This window comes from Ictalurus punctatus, chromosome 25, assembly GCF_001660625.3.
Source record: "Ictalurus punctatus breed USDA103 chromosome 25, Coco_2.0, whole genome shotgun sequence".
Lineage (NCBI taxonomy): Eukaryota > Metazoa > Chordata > Actinopteri > Siluriformes > Ictaluridae > Ictalurus > Ictalurus punctatus.
The window spans coordinates 890,337-915,997 of NC_030440.2; the positions used below are offsets into that span (position 1 = coordinate 890,337).

Here is a 25,661-nt window from a genome sequence, read left to right on the forward strand (position 1 = left end):
TCCTGAATTGTATCTCTTATTATTGTTGTTTTAACTGATCAGTCCTCTGTTTAGCTTTTTGTTCATGGTAAAAAAAAAAAAAAAAAAAACAATGAACAGCTTTGTAGTCACCAGCTGTAAAAATTCAGGCATTGTTGATTATATAATTAATTTCCAATTCTAATCTAAATATATTAAAAAATACACTATATGAACAAAAGTATGTTCACACCTGACCATCACACCCAGATGTGGTTCTTCCCCAAACTGTTGCCACAAAGTTGGAAGCGCACAATTGTATAGAAAGCCTTTGTAAAGTTTTCCCTTCAAAGAGGCCCAAACATGTTCCAGCATGACAGTGTCCCTGTGCACAAACTGAGGTCCGTGAAGACATGGGTTGCTAAGGTTGGAAGAGACGAACTGGAGCGACCTGCACAGACCCCTGACCTCAACCCCACTGAACACCGTTGGGATGAATTGGAACGCTGACTGCACACCAGGCTTCCTCAGTTGATATCAGTGCCTGACCTCACTAATGCTCTTGTGCCTGAATGATCGCAAATCCCCACAGTCACGCTCCAAAATCTAGTGGAAAGACTTCCTGGAAGAGGAGAGGTTATTATAATAGCAAAAGGACAGGGAGGCGACTGTGGAACGGGATGTTCAACAAGCACATATGGGTATGATGGTCTGGTGTCTACATACTTTTGGCCAGACAGTGCATATAAATATATTCTACTGCTTCCAAGGCTCCGGGGTCCTGGGTCCAATCACGATCTCAGGTTACTGTCTATGTGGAGTTTCTGTGCGTGTTCTCCCTGTGTCCCTGTGCATGGGTTTCCTCCGACCTCACAAAAAATATGCCAGTATATGGATTGGCTAAAATAATGTACCCCTTGGTGTGAATGTTTGTGTGCATGGTGTCTTGGGAAGGACTGACAACCCATCCAGGATGTATTCCCACCCAGTGTTCATGGGTTAGGCTCCAGGTCCATGACCAGGATAAAGCAGTGATTGAAAGTAAGTGTCCCTGCGTTCACACTCCTGAGTCACAAGTCGCTCGCGGCGCTTGTAGTTTGTCTCGTGTGCATATAGAGCGTCCTTCCAGCCTGTTCATTTCCAGTGAGAAAGGTTAGTAGCCTAAATGTATAGCGAACATTTACTACAATGAGTGATTTATTTGTCTTTAAAATTAATTGTACTATTTTAGTAAAGTGAAGAAGGAAAAAAAAGGTTTAGGGGAAAATACTAACTGTATAACTGTATACACTCACCAGAGGCACCACCATATATATATATATATATATATATATATATATATATATATATATATATATATATATATATATATATATATTCTACTTAGTTAAATGATGAACTAGTCAGTGTGGGAAAATATGCTGTTTGATGTGTATGTTAGGTGCCAGGCTATTAGCAGATTAGCAGTCTCCAGAAACACCAGTCATCTCTGCTACTTCATTACAAGCTTTATGTTTCTTCCTAACGTCTCTGTACACGTTTAATAAGACGTCAGTATAAAGCGGGATAAGATTAAATCACAGTTACACGTTTTTCTTTCGTCTTTTCTTTGAGTCAAGCAGTACCTAAAAGCTCATTGTAATGTAGGAACTAAATTTGAGATAGCTGGAACCGAAAACGGTTTACACGCGTCATATGATTGGTCAGCGGAATCAATCCAGCCAATGGAATGGATTTGTCGCGTCATCCCTAATTTGCATAAAAATGTGAAAATATCAGCTCACAAGTGAGATTCTAGCTGTAAGGATATTAAAACACATTACAGGACTGAGACGCACAGTAATGTGTAAGATGTTGCTGGCATTCTGACGGTGTACTAAGAAAGAAAATCGGGTCTTTAGACTGATGCCGTAAAATAAATATTTTTCTATGTTTCTAAAGAATAAATCAAGACTGAAACGAAAACCCTGCTCTAAGACATTGTTGTTGTTGTTAATTATCTAGTTTTTCTAGTTAACTAGCTGGGTGGATTTGGGGGCTAGCAGGAGGACATGGCACTGTTTCTGTATTTTTTTTTTTTTTTTTTTTTTTTTTTTTTTTTTTTTTTTTTGCACTGCTCAGGCATTTTTACAACGTGTAAAGAGATGTTTCTTGGCCTTTGAAGAATTTATCATTTCACTTCATATTATTTCGAATTGAAATTACATTCCTAGTGGTACTTCAGTAAACAAACTGGGAAATAGTCTGCGAATCTTTTTGCACTTAATAATCAGGGAATTGCATGGCTAAACAGTAAGTGTGTGCCTTGCTGTAAAGATTTGTGCTGTGATTTTTATTTTTATTTATTTATTTTTTTCCCCTCCAGACCAGTTCCAAAGTTATTATTTTTCTTGTGCATGCCCGTGATAGAAAGAAAACTAAGTTGGGGCTGTTTCCAAAATATAAACATATTAGTAAGTTAAACCACAAACCATTAGCTACCAGGAGAAAGTAGTTCCAGTACACTCCCATGTTAATGCCTTTCTTTGCTCCACTCGAGACCACAGGCTTTACTTTTTGCGTGGAAAGACATTTCTATAGGTCTGAGATAAAGTGTAAACAATTTGCCCAATTTCTGTTGTTCTATAAAATTAAGGACACAATAGACACACAATGGAACCTCAAATGTTCTTTTGGATAATGAGGGATTGCGACCTTCCTGAAGGGGTTCTCTGATGGACAACACTGTTGTAGGGTTCTACACGGGATCAGTAAGGGTTTCCCCAAAGGAATAACCCGAAGAACCAGAGACTGGACACTGAACGTTGTTGTTTTTCTGCCCAATTTTCCTCGTGGCTGCTTTTGGAGCGGTACATTTAGGACTGAAGGCGTCAAACCGTGGGTCGTGCCAGTGTTCTCGGGTTACCGGAGGGTCACCTAGCCCCGTCGTTTCCCCCGCGCGCTCCCCTGCCTGCGAGCACAATCACGCCCTTGTGTTCTGAAGGAAATGCGTGTCCGCTTGAGCTACGTCCAAAACCGCACACTAAATACTAGCCTGTCAAACCCCGGCTCTGCTTTTGGACGTAGCATTAGTACCTGTGGTATTTTACCTGCAGATGCCCGAGCCTAATGCTGTAAAATAATAATAAGAATAATAAGAATAATAATACTATAGAGGTACAGCGTTAACATAATATAAATGTAATCTTAGTGAAAAAACAGCGGTGCTTTGAGTAAATTGTGTACAGAATACGTATATTAGTTTTAAATCTGCACTAAATCCCTGGTCCTCTATCTAGAGGTACACATGGTATAACCTACACTCGGAGCAGTGGCTCTCGCAGTTTATTGTGGAAATCACACCTCAAACTTATTCTATTTATTATTAAATATTACCGATTATTATATTTATTATTCACAGTTATTCGCCTGTTTGACCGATCACAGGAAATGAATGGTTTTAGCCCAAATCTCAGTAACGCGAAAACAAGTAAAGGCCTGAATGTGTTCAACTTCAACTTGATGTGTCAGTTGAAAACCCAAGGATTTAAATAAATAAATAAATACATACATACATACATACATACATACATCTCTATGGCTCTAATAAACAGGACAAATATAACCGACCACACTGAAATAAGCAGCAGGATATTTAGAATAGCTGCACTGTGTTCATAAAAAAAATATTTTTTTAAATAAATAAATAAATAAATAAATAATAGGCCTACCTGCGCTAAAAGGCTCCGTAAAACCTTAAAGCACCATCCCAAAGTCAAATGGTTAATATTTTACAGGGCGACAAATCAGGAACCAAAGAGAGTAAAGCTACATCTAGGCTACTTCATGTTGTTTTTATTATTTAAAACATATGCTCAGTTCATCTTTACGCTCGGCGCGTTTCTCAGCCGCGCTGGATGATGATGATGATGATTTTTTTTTTTCTTTCCCGGATTTTGCATATTCCTATATTCTGGTACTCTATATTCCCAAATCCAGTATTCTCGTGTTCCTGACTTTTCGGACTCTGGAGTGTCGTCACCTCGCGCAGAACCGGGAGCCATAACGGTACCTAACGGCCTCAGTACCCCAAAGACCGAAGAGTGCAATGATCCCGCAGTGTTCAGTGTTTTTTACACATAGCCCTGTGTTTCTTTACACGCAAACAGCTTCGTGGTCGCTTGTTTAAGTTTCCATGACTGTCCTGTAAAGCGTAGGGAGGATGTCTCCAGTGTCAACGCCTTCTGCTATGTTTGCTCTGAATTAAAACAAATTTAAGTGCAAAAGTTTATATCACTCCGTTTCTGGGTGAAAAAAAATGAAAACTGAAAAATATCTGTCTGTAAAAAAAAAATATATTATTAAATAAATATAACAAGATTGAACAGAAAAAAAGGTTAGTTAAAAAGAAGTTAATATAAAATGTTTGTTATCGCGTTGAGAAAGGGAGATTCCAACATTTAACTGCTATCATTTAGATATTTTTCACTATGAATAACAGCCTACTATATTACTAACATACATCATGTGGCCTTTTTTAATAGGCTGTGTTACTTGCGATAACGAAAGATGATCTTTAAAACCCAGCACACCAAATGTCATCGTGGAAACTAATGTCTGAATGTTCTTTTTGTCCTAAGGGTGTTCAAACTTTTGCACTCAACTGTGTAACAATAAGTGGGTAGACTAATAGCACGTTTCCTAGACGGTGCGTCTCTCATGAGACTCGCACTCCAAGTTCTTGGAAGACGTGTTTCACATCAGGTTTTTTTTTTTTTTTTTTTTTTAATATTGGACTTTGAGTCTCTTCCATTCTTCAATTAGAAGGCCAAGGGCTTATGGGCTTTTGACGGCACCTCGAGCCTGTAGGGTTCCGTTTAAGCAACCGATTTAGAACAGAGTCGGCGTGTGCAGGCCTGATTAGAAGCAGACGACAAAAACCAGCGCTATTCCATTATGTTCACGTAGCAACACACACACACACACACACACACACACACACACACACACACACACACACACACACACACACACACACACACACACACACACACACACACACACACAGGTGCAAGGGGCCACAGAGCAGAGCACAGCGTGTTCAGACTCTGTGTGTCAGTCCTGGTGCTTGGACACATGACAGTGAATTCTGTTTCATATGAAACCAAACCGATAGTTAGTTAAGCCAAACCCCCAGACATAGTTAGGCTACATACGTAATATTATCCTAAATATATCAAACTCTGTCTTGGCGTCTGTAACACCCACACATACTCAAGGTCATGCCACCTACTGAGATTTTACGCACAAAAAAAAGGAAAGAAAAAAAAATCTAATTAAGGTAGCCAATAAAATACATATAGTTTTAGGGGCAACAACGAAAAAGAAAATCTGGGGGAAATACAATCAAAATCGAGATAATAAAATAATAACATGAAATGAACAGTGAAGTACAGATGTTAGTCGAAAGTCGGTATTCACGCTGTTTGTTTGTTTGTTTGTTTGTTTGTTTGTTTGTTTGTTTCGTTCTACGGCGCCAAACGGATTATTCGGGTTTAACGGTTTTCTCTCCTGATGCCAGATTTACCAGAACGGCTGGGTTTGAGTTTGGTTAAAGAGCCCACAGCCGAGCTGTTAATGAAGCTCAGACCTAATTAAGTCCAAATTCATCATTAATCACTTGAGCGCTTATTGAAATCAAACCTTACAGTAATAAAGTGCGAGTAAGTTCTAGTGTTTAGAAATCCTCTGCGAGTGTTTCCTGTGTAATTAGGGCTCGTATAAATTTGTCTTCTTGGTTTGTTGATTTTAGATCATTTTTTGTCTCGGCCGTTGCACCACATTTCTAATTTCTTAATCGCATAATATTTAATAGACGTTAAAAAAAAAAAAACAGTAAAACACGACACGCCCCCTGGATCAGTTGATTATATTTAGATAAAATGCATTTTTATCTATCTCTGTCTGTCTGTCTGTAAAGATAAATGAGAATGCATATCTTTATTACTGTTAGTTGTAGGTGGAATAATAGCCAGCAGCTTTAAAATCGAAATTCATAAATTAACCGGGTTTTTTTTTTTTTTTTTTAAAAATCCACGACCACTGCAATAAGTATTGTTATACCCACTTATTTCATCTTTCTGAAGCCAGTTGTGCAACCCCCCCCCCCCCCCCCCCCCCAATAAATAAATACATAAATAAATAAATAAAAACATTTTTATTAGGCGAAAATAATCCCTGACACCCGACAGTTTTTTATTCCGGTGTGATCGTTGCGTTCTAACCCCAGGTGTAAGGACATCGCCCATCACGGCAGGACTGTTTTAACAGTTAGGCCTGTTGTAAAAAGGTAGTAGTTGGGTTCTCAAACGTATTTATAAATAAATAATTTTACTCCATTGCCTTAACCTTTGTTTTACAGGATGTTGCACACCTGTGCTGTACACCTCAGGGGCAGTGAATTAAAGAGGGCGCTTTGTTACAGTAGCGCGCGCTGTACTGTCTGAACCATGTGGATATCGAGAGAGGAATGGTAAGGGTTGTCTAACGTTAGGAAATAATTTATTGGTGATGTGTTTTTGTTTAACAATATTTTATTGTAAAATTAAAGTAATGTAACATACTGCGGGTCACGTTTCTAAGGTGCCAGGCGCGATGATTTTTGGCTATATGATATAAAACCTCCATTTAAATGTTTTATTTTCTAAAACTAACAAACAGACCAATTTTTAAAAAAAAGTTGTCTATGAATTATTTTGTCTCAATTAAATCTGAGGAAGCGTCACCAGGCTGCACTGATATTCAGGCCTTTTACTGAGCGAGCATGTGGCCCGAGAGCGTTTGGCACGAGGGCCTTCTCCACGGTGTCGTGTTCCCCTCGCGCTTAAACACTCAGGCCTAAAACTCTCCAACGATCACAACAAACACCCACCGTCACTGCCCTCTCGCTCACCTGCACTGTATTTGGAACTCGAGTCTGCAAACACGTGAAACAAAAACGAAACACATTTGAGTCTGCCTTTCTTTTGTTTCACAATGCAGTTCATCTCTAAACCTCTTTATAAATTAAGCGGCCGATTACACAGTTTAACAGCATCCGAATGTGCGCGTGCGCACTCAAGCGGAAAGCGCGCGTGACGCCGTGGAAATAAGTCACAGTGCCGCAGCCTCCTCTGGGTTTTTATGCAGTTGGATATAACGGAATCGGATTGGCTATCGATGTTGTCCAATTACCTGTGCTTAGCATGTAATCGCAGCCTACTTTTACATGTCACGGTTTGTTTAAAGTTTGTAAAATAACACAAAAATGAAGTTCAGATGTGACCACAGGGCGCAGAGCATCTGTGAGCTGCATTGGGCCATGATGCTAAAAATAGACCCAGTCATGTGATTGGGCTAATTACATTCAGTCCCCACATAAGAAAAATGCGGTGGCTTGGTGATTCAGCAGGAATTCGTGGGATATAACTTAAGATTTTAGGTTTACACACGTGCCTTGTTTAACCCAAGTTAACCCGAGTCTAAGCAGGTTTAACCGTTACTTTTAATTACATTTTGGTTCATTATTAGCCCGATTTCAATTCGAATTGTCACGCTTTACATGTACATTTGGTTGTTGGAGGCATATCGCTGTAAACGACATTGTAGCTTAACCTTAGCATGTTTTGCGAGTCACACCAACATAAAAATTCTTTGGGGGTTTTGACTGGGCCTTGTAATATCTTTAGTCCGTATTAAATAAATAAAGAATAGCTACCAATGGAACAAACTGTTCTAGAGATATTATTATTATTATTATGATTATTATTATTATTTTTTTTTTTTTTTTGATTATTTATTTATTTTATTTATTTTTTGGTGGTGGTGATAGTGATGAAGTTAGTCGTATTAATAATAAGAGCAAGGCCGAGTAATATAAATGTAGCTACACACATCTAATAATAATAATAATAATAAGCAGAGGAATGATAAGAATAAGAATAGGAATAAGAATAAGAATAGCAAGGCCGAGTAATATAAATGTATCTACACAAATAATAATAATAATAATAATAATAATAATAATAATAATAATAATAATAGTTAACGTCTGCTTTCTGATGGGTTTTGTGCTGGTGCCATGATTTTATGTAAAGTAATAATTAATAAAAGTAATAACGCTTCTATTTCTGTTACATTTTGTCTCGCTGGTTGTGGTGAGACTGACAGCTGAAAACATGAGATTTGTAAATCGTGCACAGTGTACACAACACAACCTTCTCGGCGCGTTACCGCGGAATGTGTGAAAGCAAACCCGATAAATCACTCGGTCGTTATACTTAGCCAGGAAAGGAATTTATTTAACAAATAATATATTTCGAGTATTTTTAAAAATCGCAAATTTTGTACACAGTTAGGTTCGGTTTTGTATCATATAAATAAGATTAACATTTGGTTGAAAGTTGGTCCATCTAATTCTTAATGAAATAAATTAATCTAGTGATATAAAGTCCTACTGAGGCGAGTCCGGAAAAACGAAATCTTACACGCCTTTTCAGGCCTTTCAGTCCGGAGTTGCTTCAGCCTCTTGTACTCACCGCTCTTTGGCTCAAGGCTTTGCATTAAATTATTTAAACTGGGATTGAAATGCAAATCTGTGGGCCAAATTAAGTGTGCATTTTGGCTCGTGTGATATTTGGTCAGAACTTGCTACAGTCGTAGACAAAAGTTCCCGAGGCCCGATACAGTGGCTGACTGACAGAGAAAGGTGTCTGACAGCCTCCGTCGCTTCCGGCCGCCGGTGAGGAGTTGAGCGCGAGCCGCTGTGCCTCGAACGCGGCGTGAAAGCTTGGTTGTTGTGTTCCATAGCTCGCGCCTAGTTGCGCCACTTCTGCGCTCTGATTGAGGTACCACGGTGCGAGCCGACTCTGTTGCACGTGCTGGTTATCTTGGCTCGAGCTCAGGCTCGCGTGAGAGGACACGGCTGCGCTTGTTGCGCTCGTGTAATCCGGTAAGGCTTCGTTGCCGTGCCCGCGGTCACCAGCATACATGTCGCACTGGTAGACGGCCGGCTGGCCGCAGGGAGGACTGTAGTGCGCCGGCTGCGTGGGGGGCGAATAAGCAAGAGGCACCGAGCTCGGTAAAGCAGCGCGCGAGGCGGGCAACTCGGCAGACTGCGGCGGTGACCCACGTAGACCTGCGATTATGTTATCCATGCTAAAGGCCTGTTGTGTCGTTTGCGTCTGTGGGCTCCCGTCGCACGCGACCACACAGCCACTGTCCGGACTTTCGGTTTTTGTCACGGAACCGAGGGCTGGGGTGCCAGAGCGCGGGGGCGTGCAAGCTCCGTTCTCCGTCTTTATGTCCCGGAGTTTGACTGGCTGTTGAGATTCGCGAGCCTGGGCCCGGGCCTCCTTGCCTGATACATCGCGCTCCTCTCTCTCCTTCAGTGCGTCCTTCTTCTTGAAGCGGCGCCGCCGGCGCAGGAAGCTGCCGTTTTCGAACATGTTGTAAGAGTCTGGGTCGAGAGTCCAGTAGCTGCCTTTCCCCGGCTTCTTGTCATCGCGCGGCACCTTGACGAAACACTCGTTGAGCGACAGATTGTGGCGAATGCTGTTCTGCCAGCCTTGCTTGTTCTCCCGATAAAACGGGAAGCGGTCCATGATGAATTGGTAGATCCCGTTCAGTGTGACCCTTTTATCCGCAGAATTTTGGATGGCCATCGTTATCAGTGCGATGTAGCTGTATGGAGGCTTGACCATTTCCTTGGGTTGTTGAGTGGCCGCGTAGGGGCCATAGGCGCGAGCCATGCCTCCGGGATACTGTTCGTGCGCTGCGTGAGAGTACATGCTCATTGGCGCTGGGATGCCGGTATAGCCAGTGCCGTTGGCAGCCCGGTAGTACCCCTGCTCGCCCGCGATGTAGGGAACAACGCCCAGAGAACTGGGGCTGGACGCGGGGTAGCGAGCGTGCATTGTGCCCCTCACTTCACGGTACTAGCGCGCGGACTTGGCCAAAGTTCTTCCAGCTCTTCTCCGTATCGCGTTCTAGTTTTACTCAAATCATCCAAAGGTTCACAGTGTCCGCTTTTTCTTCAGCTGTTCGCATGTGCTGTTTCTAGAAACTTGTAGTCAAGAGATAATCTGCGCGGGATTGTTGGTTTTGCGTTGCGTTCAAAAAACCTGAAACGTGTATCAGTCATTGAAAAGAGACACATTTATGAACTTCCCGCACTTTCCGTCACTTCAGAGAAACCTTTTGGACCGAAAACATAATTCTGGCTTTTTGGCTGTGTGAGTGCTCCTCCCAAAAGGCAGCCCGTGTCCAATGGGCGTTCAGAGCTGTTTATGGAGTTGCACGATCCGAGCACTTTTCACCCAGTCCATGGAGGCAGGATACTTAATTAAGTTTGAAGGCATGCATACACCAAAACAGTTCATGCGCGCACACGTGTTGGGTTGGGTGATATGTCAAATAAATACGGTTACGATAGAAGAATGATCAAATTCGACAACCTGAAAAATGTAATAAGGTTTACACAGACTCCCAGACTGCTGTGAGAATTCATGTATTCACAATCTCATCTCAGTTTTACTGATTAGAGAGGGGAAAAGTGTGAGGTGGCAGTTTTACGCAGTGTGTGTGAACAACCGGGGTATCTGTTTGTCTCTACAGCTAATTTCACACATGCAGTCCAGCCGCAGTGGATCATCTCATCTAGACTTGCACTTGTTTCCCAAAAACTGCTGTAGTCATCAAATATTATATTATATATTATACACATTATATTGACAATATATCATACCAAGCATCCTGTATATTTTCAATATATTTGTATATGTTTCACTATATGGCTGTTGCGCTGGAATTACCGACCTCTGCCCAGGGGAGGATGGATTCCCTTTGAACTCTGATGCTTCTCAAAGATTTAGGTTAAGATGCTGTGTCATGACAGTTGTGGTTGTCGTGTCGTTTGACTGTAGCCTGATTGTGCTCATTCAACACCATAATAACATTATTTGGAAGGACTCTAAAATGATCTCCGCACACACGGTTGACCTATTGGCCAAATGATTATCTTCATGGCTTTATTTGAGCATGAGCAAGGGAAATATTTAAAAATACACATCATTAGCCTGTGTATTGATTTCAGTCTAGTTATGGGATGATATAGTCATTATAAGCCCCAAATCGTGAAACGATTTCAAAGACATTTCGACGCAATCCATACTTTTATTTATTCTAGTAATGAGCAGTCTAATAATATCTAATACTACCTTTTAATATACTCTAATACTACTAATACTCTAGAGTAGTATTCAGTCTAATACTACTCTAATACTAATCTAAATTCTGCCATATCCGACATCTTTAGTACTACGTCTATATTTATTTATTTTTAAATGTATTCTTTAAAGATGAGAGAGAGAGAGAGAGAGAGAGAGAGAGAGAGAGAGAGAGAGAGAGAGAGAGAGAGAGAAAGAGAACAAACACTATAAAGTTATAAAATACTGGTTCTTGCTTCTTGAGCGCCTTCTGATTATCTTCAACATAACCTCATCATTTTGAATAAGAACCACTCTTTAAACGGAATGCTGCGAAAAGAATTGTTTAGTTTATATTTTGTAACCCACCGAGTGTTTAAGAACGCATTTGCTTTTATTGAACAAGAAATTGATTAGTCTAGGGCTGCTGCGCGTGTCGGGAAGTCCGCTCTGTCATTGGCTGCCCCCTCGTGGGGGCATATATAATTTTTAATATAAGCAATATAGAAAAATAAGGTGTATGTAAAAAAGTGAAAATAAATAAAACATAAAATAAAAGCGGTTATACATGTGCCATTTTTAATCGACTTCTTCTTTATGAAACCTGGCCATAGGCTATAGCACGCGCTAAAAATAAGAACATCTGGACTAAATGACGATGCTGAATCTCTGGAAAGCTGGATATTTGGCTCAAAGATCTCCCAGTGCCTTCTTAAAATATTAAAAGAATGCAATTCATATCCGTTTTTATCCAAATTAAGGATTCTATTGGAATAGAGTATGTGTGGTCAACAGAGTCTGTATTATATCTATTGGCGTGTTTAGTAATTGGAAAGTTTAATCAAATAAACACGACTTGTAATGTTCAGATTTAAAATAAGGTGAAAATACTGTCAGTGGCATGGATTACATTGTGAACGTGAGTATCACAGATCAACTAGAACATCGGAGCAAGCTTCTCGTGTTAGTGTGGTTCTGATGTCTGAATGATTTACTGTTTAATTTTCATCGTTTCGATTTTAATTTAAACCTCTAGCTGCTGTGCAGGAAGCAGATTTCTGGCTTTGGTTGACCTATTTATTCGCTCTTAATTATATTTATTATTATTTTTTTATTTAAATATAATGTGCATGTAATGAATAATCCATAACACACAGCATGATTTTTTTTTTTCGATCTTTAAATTCATTTTGCAATGACCAATTATTTTATATAAATAGTAAAATGCTAATTCAGTATTAGTAAATTTATAATCCCTAATGTCCTTTAATTGCAGACAAAACTACTTCTGTTCCTCTTCTTTTTGAATAGACATCATTTCATTTAGTTTTGACCCTTAAATTCATGTTCTGGGTAATTATCATATATATAAATATATATATATAATTTTTTTTCTTCAAATATAGGTACTTACCTCTGTGGTGTTCAACCTTTTTGCTTTGAACAATTTACCAATAACGCAATAAATGAACTAATAATAAACTACTACTACCACTACTACTACCACTACTACTACTACTACTACTACTACTACTACTAATAATAATAATAATGACGATGATGATGATGATTATTATTATATTTTCTTGAATAAATGATTATTCAAGGAATCATTTGTTGTGAACAAAATTCTGTAATATGTAGGCTACCTCAGTATGTGCTTGATATAGTCTAGTGCCTGACCAACTATCTGTCTATAAGTAGGTATGGGCCACGTTATATAATTTGTAACATAATCTGCATTACGTCAGAAACAAAATCTTAAAATATTTAACATTCTTTGGATGGTAAAGGCGCTGTTAGACTCAAAACCCTCTCGCATTTTTACCCTAAAATGACTTGTTTTCCATGTTCCAAGCCATTTTTCTTAGTTAAGGGTTATGCAGTTTCACAAAAGTATTCTGGTTTGAAATCCTTTCAAATAGGGAAACACTGTTCTCCCAGAAAAACCAGTAAGACTTCTACATTTCCCCTTTTTTTCTGAGTTTATATTGTTCAAGTTTTGAAAATTGCGTTAGATAAAAGGGTTTGCTAATGACGCAAGGTATGAATGAACACCTTTACATTTTCGACTTTTATCATTTATGATATACATTTTTTTTTTAGCTAATTATGACCATGTATGGTTTTGTTTTCAGCTCTCGATATCATCAGTTAGACAATTAGTTTTAAATCCAGAAGAAGCCCTCAGCCAGATCCTGTGTTTTAGATCCAAATAAGCCAGAGCCAGATAGTTTTAGACAGAGATTTTCAACTCCACTTCTAGGGAAAATGTCAAAACATGCAGGCATTTGTTCTCCATAGCTGGAGTTAAGAAACACTGGTCTAATTTCATCTGTGTGAGGAGCAGAATAGAAGGCTGGTCTGTGATTTTGTTACACCATATTTTGCCATATTTTGGACTTTTCAAGACCGTTTGTTTTGAACGATTAAACTGTAGGGGAGACTGGGGATGGTTGCAACGCAGGTCAGTTGTAGCACTTTTATTATCTGTGAAAAAGAAGTATATGGAGTCAATTTACTTTGGCTGACATTTCTTGTCTTCGAATGTGCTATAAATAAAATTTACTTGACTGACGGAATTCAGCTGATCTATGTTACATTTGTTTGACACAAGGCGGCAGTATAATATTGATAAAGTCCAGGCTGCATCCCAAATGCCAATGAAATCCCCATGTGCATGCGTGTGCGCATAAAATAATATGCGGTTTTACATGACATATTAAATGCTACTCACAATTTTTTTATTTGAATTAAATTTATTAAATTCCAGACAATTGTGGTTCATTCTTTGTGTGCGATTTATCACCACAAACTCTTACAAACAGGATTCTTTAATCGTTCTTTGGGGAGTTTTTGTGTAGTTAAAGGTTGTTTTGGTTCCCATAAAGGGTTCCAGTTTGCATTACACTTCCAAAATAATGTCTAAAGTGTTGTTTTTTTGTTTGTTTGTTTGTTTTTTGCTGGTATGCGTTGCATTGTTTTGGCTTTAATCACCAAAAATCAACACATTCTAACTTAATAAGAAGCAGTCTAACTTAATTCTGAGAGAAATGCTCCCACACGTGTTTTTTCCTCCTGACTGACCGATTGTGTAAAGAGACCTATACTCACTGTGCAAATATGCCATTTTGAACACTGCTATGGTGTGCCTCTTGGGCGCGCATTACATGCTCAATAGGAATTTGGACTTCAGCGCATGCCTGCATGCCACCTTACTGAAGCTACAAGTTTATAAGTAGCCTACTGATACCATGTAGGCTAGAGAACTGGTAAAAAAGAAAAGAAAAAAAAGAAAAAAGTTTCTGTTTAGAACATGAATAAAGTCCATGCAGTAATGTGCACACAAACACTCCTTTAACTAATTAATCTTTAATGGATCTTTATTTGCTCCAATGTAAAATTGCCACTGTACTACTGTGGCAGTTTATAATTATTTTAGCAATTTTGAAAAAAGAAAACACAAAATATAGTGTGACAGAGTAGTGATAAAATCTCGCCGCTAGATGGCGGCGCAGCATCACAGTTTGTTCATTACGCGTGGATTTACTTGAAGGCCTTCGCTACAAGTGACCCAAATATGAAAGTATACTAGAGCAAGATTCCGGGATTTAACCCTTGTATCCTTCTAATTGTAAATTTCTGATGCACGATGTATATCTAAAGATCAAAGCAAGTTTTTAACAAAGGCCTAAGATTTCATTTTGGCCTTTTCCTGTTACATCGGCAAAGATAACGTGATAAAACATGGCATGTCTCTTTCAGGAATAGTTTCTAATGGCTACCGTTATTTCAGCTTTTCATTACAGGTTGATTTGACTGCTTTGTATAGGCCTAGAAACTTCCAGGTGAAGAAATCATATTTGGCTTATCAAGCGAGAACTTCGAAACTACACGTAGCCTATTAATGAGTAGGCCGACATCAAACTAGTAGGCTATTTTAAGAGTACAATTTTACATCATTAAGAATCCGAGATTAAATGTCATATTTTTGTAATAATAATAGTAGTAATAATAATAATAATAATAATAATAATAATAATAATAATAATACGTAAGAAATAATAAGAAGACGTATCTTTTCTTTATACGCTACATTTTTATTATAGAATATACAGTTAGACGGCAAATTGAAATAATAAATCGTTGGATAGGAGATCTCCACTCAACTCCTGCTCTGTACAGTTAATGTTCCCCTGGCCTGAACACTTGTGGCAACTCATGAAAGAACAGAACAGAACAGAATATTTATAGCATAATACAGGTTTACCTGAAAGCAGCCTTATAGACATCAATGACTCAACCCCCAATGGACAAGTCAAAGAATAATAATAATAATAATAATAATAATAATAATAATAATAATAATAATAAAGCACCAACAAAATAACCACGGTGTGCTTGCTAATAAACTGATCTATTGGCTTGGGTATGTTGGACGATATGTTGGACTGGGTATTTTAATACTGGGTTTGAAGAACTCCTTCACATTACACACGGCTTGACGTCCTGCTGAACACTCTGAACATTCTGCTGCTGCTGCTGCTGCTGCTGCTGCTGCTGATGATGATGATGATGATTGTATTGATGATGGTGATGAGAATAATATCCACTAGCAGGCGGATGGAGAGATGAGATTCCACTGAAGTTTAACACAAAGTCTTTCCTTTCATCCACTTGAGTGGAATGGGCCTGATAGCAAGATACACCCACTGTAAACAAACAAATAAACAAATGCAAAAGTGGACAACTACACGTAGCCTTTTTGCACTATTAACATATATATATATTGTTTTTTTTTAAAGTAAAAACTTAACTCGGCTGTGTTGTGTTTAATTCAGGTGAACTCACAACTAATATACCTACATGAAAAATCAGACATATGCACGGGGTTACGTGATGATAAAATTTCATTTTACTCCTGCAGTATGAGCAGAAAGTAATCGAAACGACAGGGTTATTAATGGAAATGCACCGTATCAGCTTAATTAAATAAAGTTAAATTATATATATGTATTAACAGGGTAGCAGGGTAGATGTTAGCTATATATCGGAATTTGCGCTGTAGAAATGATTTTTATTTCGCGCACAGAAAATTAAAAATTTTTTTGATAGGGTAGCAGTTACCAACAATTGCCCAACGAAACCTATATGAATTCAGAAATAAAAAATATTAAGCACTGTGCATTTCGCTGGGTAACAGATCTGCTTATAGTGCGCACAAAATAAGATATACATCGTGACCTTACAAGGTTCTGGGTTATGAATGAATGAGAGAAGGAACCTTACAATAGTTCTACTAAGATTTCCCCGTTTGTAGACTACAAAAACAAAATAAATGCCTCTAATTTAGTAACTCGCTGTAAAGACACTAAAGACACCCGACAATAGAAAGCGCAGTATTAAAGTGGATCTTTTAAAACCGGTTTATTCACATATACTGAAAGATATGCACGATAAACGGTTTCTAAATTACAGCTGAATGCTGCATGCCCAGCCCAAATGCTTTTCCTTAATATCAAATCATTTAAAAATCTAATTATAAGTAATGATGCATTGGCTAAATTTGCATATAATTTAGGATCAGGTCATGTGCGTCTTTTTATGTGAATGATTTTTTTTTTTTTTTTTTTTTTAAAGGTTGTCTGGATCATATACCTGTCATGTCTGCACCGTGTCTACTGCTCGGCTGCAGATAGGCTTGCTCCATAGAGTAGCATGAAGATAACGATGCAGTACTTTGCTGTTGTGCAGAGGACCCTGGACTACCAGAGCTAATAGGAGTGCGCTTTAGGTAAGGAGGTGAAGGCCAGTGGTGAGCTGTCCCAGAATACTGCGAATGACCTTCAACCAAGCTGCCTGCAGGGCAAGAGGAGACTGGACTACTGCTGTTTGCCCCATAGTTTCCATTTGTTGGTAGTGGACAGTTCGCCATGTGTCCATAGTGGCCAATTTTCAGGGCGTCATACCCGCCACCAGACACAGATCCTGATATCACGTCTAGGTTGTAGCCATTAGCGTGGCACGTTGGAGACTGTAAGTCAAAGTTCTGGGGTAAAATGGCGGAAGTGAACCCGAAGCCATTCATCATGCGGTACATGGGCTTCAAGACTTCACATTTTCTCCGAAATCCCCGCGGTCTCCGCCGGAAGGAGCCTTCCTCAAACATGAATTCACTCGCAGGATCTATGGTCCAGTAGTGGCCTTTTCCAGGGCGCCCCAGGCCTTTGGGCAACTTAATGAAGCATTCATTCAGAGACAAATTGTGTCGAACGGAGTTTTTCCATCCCTGGTAAGAACCTCTGAAGAAAGGGAACCGCGTCTGTAGGAACTGGTAAATCTCGCTCAGAGTGAGACGCTTTGTCGGTGCGTTCTGGATCGCCATCACAATGAGCGCAATATAAGAGTAGGGTGGCTTTTCGGGACGCCGCAATCCCGAGTTGTTCTTTTTTCCTTTGCTTGGGTCAGTACCCTGGCTTTCAAAGGCAGTCGGAGTGTCCATTAATCCGGGATGCATCCCATCTGACGCCGAACCCGTCCTCATGGGGCTGGTGGACTCCAGAGAGCTCTCAGTGGTCATTCTCTTCAACGCAGAAGCTCAAGTTCAGCACAGCTGGCCAATGCCGGTGACACAGGAGACTAGGCAATCTTCAGCGATGACTAGCAGATTTATTTATTTTAACTGACCTCATTTAAATCTTTAGATCACGAAGGTCAGTCTTTAAAACTGGTGTTTCATGTCTTCATATTCGTTGTTTAAAACTGAACAGTCAGAAAGGGAGACCTGCATCATCGTATCGTTATCGTATGATTCCTATCGTTATCATGTAGAAGGATTTTCGTTGTGCTGCGCTGCTGTTCAGTGTTGGACAGGATATCCATAATCCTTTTCTGAGAAAGAAATCGACAATGCCCAAGGCCCCTCAACTAAACAGACTTCGGGAGCCGAACGCTCAGTAACGCTCGAGCTTCCCTCCTCCTTCTACTCCGCCTTCGTCCGGGGCACCCCCCACCAACAACCCCCCCCCCCCCCCTTCCCCCACTAACCACCCTCTCAAACTGCTTCATCATTTATCAAACACACAGCAGACAGACAAATAGCCATGTCAAGCACAAAACCCAGACGTTTCAATACATAATCGGACTATTTTCACCATATTGAACATTTGTGAAATATTCATGAATATATATATATATTTTACAATATTCAATTGTGCTCTAGTGCTCTATTTGAGTTTGAGTTTGAATTTGATTTAGTGAAAAGTGTGTTACTCTTCAATAGGCATAAATTGCGTGTGTCTGAATTTATCTGTGATTTTTCTGGAAGAACTCAGTAAAAAATAAACAAACAAACAACAAAAAAACAACAACACACAACCTGGCCACCAAGAGACTGAAATACTGAAAGATATCTTTTTCAGCGCCTGTTTGTTTGACAGGGTGGGGACAGAATGTTTATTACAAATGATTTTGACATGAGTGGAAACAGACTTTTTCCACCAGGCTCATGTTGAGAACCACACACAGAGAAGCTGTATCAGACTTCAGTCCCGAGGCTAAAGCAAGTCCCCCGAGCTTCACATTTATTAAAGAAACAAAAACCCAATTAGCCCGGCGAGCCAACACAGAAAAATCACCCACTTATTTGGTAATAATAATAATCCCAAACGCAGTGTAGTATTAAGATGTGAACTGTCATCTGCACTATAAGAGAGTGTATATGACATTTGAGCTACAGGATGCTTTTTGGGAAATTCGTTCCAAAGAGTTATTTTATTTTAAAGAACTTCTATTACTTCTATTTAACATTCTATCAATTGTATTGCGATTATTATAATTGTTGTTGTTGTTGTTATTATTTTATTATTATTATTCAAACTATATGCTAAATAATGATGAATAGGTTTAGTTCGTGGCTATACAATAGTAACAAATATAAGAACAAATAAATGTAATTATACATCCAAACCTATAAAGAAATTTTGCATATTATATCATACTTTAATAAGAAGTTTCAAAACCGTTCACAATTCCAAATATCATTTTTATTAAACGGTTCCATTTGATAGCAAAAAAAAAAAAAAAAAAAAAGGCACATCGAATGCTCACCAAATCTCATCCATCTCTCATCTATCATTCCACACAGGTTGATCAACTGGATCCGGTGTATTGATGTAAATTCCAAAAGGAAATTCAAGTTATCCAACAAGAAAGGGCTGATGATCACTCAAGGGGATGAGTAGAATTTAGACTGTAGGAGTGATTTTAATTTGCGGTGAACGAACATTTTCTTTAAAATACACTGGATGGTTATGGATGGTTAAAAGTGGTACAATTGGCATTGGTATAGGCCCATATACTGATTTAGATAGATTAGGCATACACTGTTACTGTTATTGTTAAATTGATAATTCTATAACTCTTAAGTGTTCATTGATTGACCCTCTGGGATGCCCCGCTTTCCTAGGTAGAACCACAACTATTTCCTCATTAGAAAGAGTTTATATCAATTATAATTCTTTTAGAAAGATAAGAACATTTAACTATCCAAAGAACCTTTGAGGAGTTTTCTATTCCCGGTCTCTACAAAGGGCACAAAGTATCTCAGGAAGACTCCACAACCTCTATGACCACATTTCTAAGAGAATGAGTAAAGGTCTGCGAAATACACAATGCGCAATAGCACTGGTTTCTACGCGCAGCTCGATGAGGATGTAGATGAAACGTTCGCAGATCGAGTTTTTCGGGTCACCCGCAGAGCTCCTTCCACCCCCGCTGAGTCCCGGATGTCCAGTGGGCCTGAAGGAAGCTCAGCTATGCGCTACTGTACTTTGAAGTTACAGATACTGACCTAAACAAAGACTCACCGGTGCTCTCTTACGCACGGGACTATTTTAATGCACACTTTACACAAAGCAAATTTCATTTAAGGATATTACTTGCTATTCAGTATGTGTCTTGTCCATGGCGTGATCTTTGCAGACATCCCAACTCTCCCGGAAGTTCCGGGAGTCTCCCGCATTTTAATAGCGGCTCCCTGACGCCCGCAAATTAAAAACAATATCCCAGAAATCGATTTTTTTTAGAGCGAGCGAGAGAGAGAGAGAGTTCAATGGTCATTTCTAATGGTAGACGGGCTCTGGAGAAACCGAGAGAGCGAGTGACAGACCTGGTGAGCGAGTGACACAGCGCGCGTCCTGATTGGTCTCTCTTTGTGCTAACTAACCTGTCAATTTTCTCGGTAGGCGGGCTTTACAGTCAAAACGCACTTCACCCCAGACTTTAGCCTACTGTGCTTTTTGGGAAACTGGGCTGTGATAGAGTTTGGTAAGCATGTTACATCAAACTAAACATGGCAAAATTTCCCCAGTTATTGATTTGGGACGTTGCTTGGGAAAAACAGCACTGCATACTCATTGCAGAACACCTAAATCCACTTAGAGGATGAAACTAAAAGTGTAAGAGTGAGTCCTAATTGTGTGGCGAGTGACGGGTGAAAGTGTTTAGTGACGTGTGAATGTTGAGTGATAGGGTGAAGGGCCGACGATGGGTGTGAGTGGCAGGTCTTGGGTGTGAGTGTTGCGTGATGGGGTGAGGGGCAGATGATGGGTGTGAGTGGCAGGTGATGGGTGTGAGTGGCAGGTCTTGGGTGTGAGTGTTGAGTGACAGGTGTGAGAGGCAGATGATGGGTGTGAGTGGTGAGTGATGAGGTGAGTAGCAGATGATGAGTGCAAGTAGTGAGTGATGGGGTGAGTAGCAGATGATGGGTGTGAGTGGTGAGTGATGGGTTGAGTAGCAGATGATGGGTGTGATTTGCAGGTCTTGGGTGTGAGTGTTGAGTGACAGGTGTCAGTAGCAGATGATGGGTGTGAGTGGCAGATGATGGGTGTGAGTGGTGAGTGATGGGCTGAGTAGCAGATGATGGGTGTGATTTGCAGGTGATGGGTGTGAGAGGTGAGTGATGGGGTGAGTAGCAGATGTGGGTAGCAGGGTGTGAGTAGCAGATGATGGTTGTGAGTGGGTGGGTCTTGGGTCTGCCACTAAACTTGGCACAGTGCAGCTTGTCATGGTAATGGTGCTGCAATGTAATTCATTAAGTCTCAAGCTGATTAATGCACAGGTTGATTTAAATCACCAGTGTTGCATTGTAGACATTTTGATTAAATCACTTCAGTATTAGGATCTATGCACGAGCTACGATGACGCAACCTAGTTCCCTACGTAATTAGGCTACATGAAGCCAACCATTTCAGTGCTCTAGCCTTTTGGCACCAAATAACAACAACAACAACAGCAACAACAATAACAACAACAACAACAATCATCATCATCATCTCCCTTTGGACAAAGTGAGTTTTTAAAAGTCAGATGTCGTAAATGAAAGAAATACCGCAGGTACCGATAATCTTTAAAAAAAATTATTTTTTATTTATTTTTTTTTTTTTTTACCTTATTATCGCAAAAGAGTGTAGTTCATTACGTCTCACTTCTGGATTGGGATGGGCAAAAATAAAAATCGCATGGGTTTTTAAAATTTATTTATTTGTTTATTTTTAATTATTAGACTACTGGTATTACTGGACTACCGCTTTGCTTGTATCTTTCTCATTTGTAAGTCGCTTTGGATAAAAGCGTCTGCTAAGTGAATAAATGTAAATGTATTAGCTGTGCATTACAACCAAAATATCCTGTAAACTCGTGTGGCTATGCTATCATTACAATATTCGACAGGCTGTGTAGGACAGTTGTTAGATTCCCGTTGGCTTTTAAGCATGACATGACCAGCCGCATCAACAGGAGAGCACAAAATGAGTAACTCAGCCCAGCACACCATTTGGGCCTTTTTACTTATTAAATAAACCTAGAAATAAAACTGTTGGAGGCAGGCGTTGAACAAGAGTGGTGTGTGTATATGGGGTACTCATCATGTATGTTATTTTGCTGGTCCACCTGCAGGTCGCAGCATCACACCTGAATATTGGATATGGGAGGAGTCTCTCAACAGCAGATATTAGGCTACAACTTACAACTTGTGATAGTAGGCCGCTTTACTAAGTCCAATATAAACTGACATTTTGTTATGCTGAATTTATATAGTTACAAAATAAACATAAATATCTAAATATTTATTTATTTATTTGTTTAAACATATAAGGACACAAAGTCACTGAGCGTAAAACACATGATGTCGCCCTCTTCAGACCCGCAGATCGTTTTGTTTTCACTAACGCAGGAAACACATCGAAAAAAGGATAACTTAACCTAAAATATTGCTATTGTAAAATTGAATTGTGAATTGCTATATTGTAATAATCCTAACTAATCGTTTATTCTCAGTCATAAGTATGTAAATCGGCATTTTATGAAGGCCCAGGCTGTGTCTGCAATCCAAACTTATCATTCTCTCTTGCCCGATCCTCACCACACCCGTGAAGCACAAAACTGTTCCATTTACCCGTATGGACTTCCTCTGGGTCTGCTCTGCCTTAAATAAACTCATCTGATCCATTCGATCAAGAGAAAAAATTTTAGAAAGTGAGATTTGCAGGAGGAGGGTTGGTGCAGAGGTGCCTTTTTTTTTTGGCTATCAAGTAGAATCTTTTTAATAAATATGACAGGGAGCTGTGCAACACTGTGGTTTTGCTTTACTCCATTTATGGCATAAGTTTATTTAAAGGGAGCACAGTGAACCTGTAGGTAACTGAAAATTGCATTTCCGCCCTGATGTTGATGGTCAAAGTATTAAAGTTAGCATGTTCCGTCAGACCACAGAGCATCATGGTTGATTCCTAAATGATTCAGACATTATGGCAATAAAGTAGACGTTTTCGACCTTCTGGTTAAAGCATGGAAGAGTCTATGTCTAGGTAACATTTTAATTATAGTCTCGAAGATTTATTTGTCTTATATTTAGGCCTGTTATTGGAGCCCAGCACTAAAATGCACCTTTTTTTTTTTTAAACAATCCATTCATAATGTTATATTTGAGTAATAATAATAATAACAACAACAACAACAACAATAATAATAATAAATCATATCTCGGACTATGTGGTTTCTCAGGCACCCTTTTGAGTAGGCTACGTAACCAATCATCCTAAGTGATTAACCTATACTAGTAACTGTTTAAATGTTTTAGAAACGACACAAGTCCCAAATATTAAGACTATCAGAGAGACACAAAAGCAATTAGACATTTTATTATTATCATTACGTTGTTGCTGATACTACTACTACTACTACTACTACTACTACTACTAGTAATAATAATAATAAACGATTTTTGATAGATTTCAGAAGTATCAAGTTATTATTATTATTATTATTATTATTATTATTATTATTATGATGATGATGATGATGAAGAAAAAGAGGAAGATCAAACCCGATGCTGGTGTACATTTAGTCTTCTTATTTATCCGGTATCTATCACTCAGCAATGGTTCAAGATCTTTATTGGCACATTTGTCATATTACAGCTTCAATGTAACAAACCCAAACTTGAAAAAGACACTAACGTTTCTCTGGGTTACATTTATTTCTTTATTAGCAAATATCACACATTTCAGTGATACAGTTCTGTCCGTCTGGTGGAGCGCAGCTCACACAAATAATCTCCACATATTAACATTAGCAAAGGTTTCTGACCAAACAACGTCACTGATACAAACCATATACATTTAAATACATACCACACTTCTCAAGTCACTTACGATAAATAAAAAATGGAATTAGTAAACACAAGTGAACGCATTGCCACATTTAGAAGATTTTGGACTTACTGTGTGCGTTCACAGAAATAGTGAAGGATATGTTAGTTACAGCAAGTACCCTAACAGTTTTCAGACCATATAAGAGAGAAAGTGCACATCACTGGGGTGTATTGTGTGTCTCAGGAAAGTAAAGAGTCAATTCTGAAGGGGTGGTACCGGGCCTCCTGTGCAGTGTAAAGGGGGATGTGGGGATGTGGCAAATCCTGGAGGTGGCTCTGGAAATCTGGCACGCGTTTAGTTAAGTTCGAGGAGTCGCATCTGCCGCCTTGAGGCGCACGTGAGACTTCAGGGCTGAGATGGAATAACGGTACAGTGGTCAGTGGATAACTCATGACCAGCGGCATAAAGTGAGATACTGCAGGTAACATTAGCTCAGTGCTGCTAGAAACTCCTTCCCTTGACTCGTCCCGGCACCTGAATGGTTTACTGAGAATGCTGTCGATGGCGAATGAGCTGGAAAACTTGGTGCCGTTTCTGGTGTTCTCTTCGCGCACAGGCATGCTGGTGTCCCTAGCGAGCGTTTCCAAGTCCTTGAGAGGTTTGTTACTAATACGCTTCCTCCTGCGGCGGAAAACGCCGTCCGCAAAGGTGTACTCGCTGTGCGGGTTCAGCATCCAGTAGTTGTCCTTGCCCCAGGGGCGCGACGGATCCCGCAGCACTTTCAGAAAGCAGTCGTTCAGCGACAAGTTGTGCCGCACGGAGTTCCGCCAGCCGGTGTAGCTGCCGCGGAAAAAGGGGAATTTTTTCATCAAGTAGTCGTTTATCTCGGCCAGTGTGAGGCGGCCCGTGGCCGAGTCTCGAATTGCCATCGCGATGAGGGCGATGTACGAGTAGGGAGGCTTGGGCCTGCGTGTGTACGGCTTGACCGTGCCGCCGGAAACGCGCGCCGCGGGGGCCGGGCTGTGAGCCGCGCAGTCTCCGTCCGAGCCCAGCTCCTCTTCGGCGCACAGCGGAGAGTTCACTTCAGCCTCACCGAGCGGGTCCTTCTCCGAGATGCGAGGGGTGGAGAAAACTTCCAGCTTCATGTTTTTCTTGTTGCACTTCAGAGCGAGATGCTCAATAAACTAACACAATAATGTCCCTCGTCCTCTGCAGGAAAGTCCTCATGGGAGAGCTGAGCGCTACTGCAGCAGCTTGTTAAATATAATAACCGCCGCAGGCCAACCTACAGGGGCGGGTCTTGTTTAAAACGTAATGAATTACGCCGTCTTCACCTGCTGTAAACGTGTGTGTGTGTGTGTGTGTGTGTGTGTGTGTGAGAGAGAGAGAGACAGAGAGAGTGATTAATTATTATAAACAGTGTTTGAAGATAGACTTCAATCAAGTAATTAATTTATTATAGGTGATAGAAACTAAAATGATACCAAATATTTGAGTTAAAAACATTTTAAGGTGGCTTAATACAGAAAAACATAATATATGGCAAAAGGTTTAAATTCCTTTTAAGACGTCAAAGGGTTAATACTTCATTGTCTTGGCTGAGGTAAAAACATTTGGCTTAGTGGTTAGCACATTTGCCTCACACCTCCAGGGTTGCGGGTTTGATTCCTGCCATGGCCCTGTGTTTGCAGAGCTTGTATGTTCTCCTTGTGCCCTGGGGTTTTCCTCCAGGTACTCTGGTTTCCTCTACCAGTCCAAAGACATGTATTGTAGGCTGATTGGCATGCCCAGAGTGTGTGATTGGTACCCTGTCCAGGGTGTCTGCATG

At 39.9% G+C, this 25,661-nt stretch overlaps 3 protein-coding genes across 3 annotated transcripts; all 3 read right to left on the minus strand.

Moving 5' to 3' along the window:
• Positions 1-8,249: 8,249 nt before the first annotated feature.
• On the minus strand, positions 8,250-10,383 carry foxc1b (forkhead box C1b). The gene has a single exon (XM_017455398.3). It carries the CDS (start codon positions 9,888-9,890, stop codon positions 8,616-8,618), a length of 1,275 nt encoding a protein of 424 aa, XP_017310887.1. The 5' UTR covers positions 9,891-10,383; the 3' UTR covers positions 8,250-8,615.
• Positions 10,384-13,937: 3,554 nt separating this feature from the next.
• On the minus strand, positions 13,938-18,177 carry foxf2b (forkhead box F2b). The gene is made up of 2 exons (XM_017455399.3): positions 16,839-18,177; positions 13,938-15,892 (listed from the first exon to the last, which is right to left on the minus strand). Exons 1-2 carry the CDS (start codon positions 17,758-17,760, stop codon positions 15,666-15,668), a joined length of 1,149 nt encoding a protein of 382 aa, XP_017310888.1. The 5' UTR covers positions 17,761-18,177; the 3' UTR covers positions 13,938-15,665.
• A 5,441-nt stretch (positions 18,178-23,618) lies between these two features.
• Positions 23,619-25,078, minus strand: foxq1b (forkhead box Q1b). The gene has a single exon (XM_017455414.2). It carries the CDS (start codon positions 24,976-24,978, stop codon positions 24,073-24,075), a length of 906 nt encoding a protein of 301 aa, XP_017310903.1. The 5' UTR covers positions 24,979-25,078; the 3' UTR covers positions 23,619-24,072.
• Between the last annotated feature and the right edge of the window lie 583 nt (positions 25,079-25,661).

Bases quoted from the DNA above. Each gene is read 5' to 3' on its own strand.
- foxf2b (XM_017455399.3), bottom strand. From the start codon at position 17,760: ATGACCACTGAGAGCTCTCTGGAGTCCACCAGCCCCATGAGGACGGGT. The intron at 15,893-16,838 runs GTATATGATCCA...GTTTGTTTACAG, and splicing joins ACACGGTGCAGACATGACAG to TGGGTGTATCTTGCTATCAG.
- foxc1b (XM_017455398.3), bottom strand. From the start codon at position 9,890: ATGCACGCTCGCTACCCCGCGTCCAGCCCCAGTTCTCTGGGCGTTGTT.
- foxq1b (XM_017455414.2), bottom strand. From the start codon at position 24,978: ATGAAGCTGGAAGTTTTCTCCACCCCTCGCATCTCGGAGAAGGACCCG.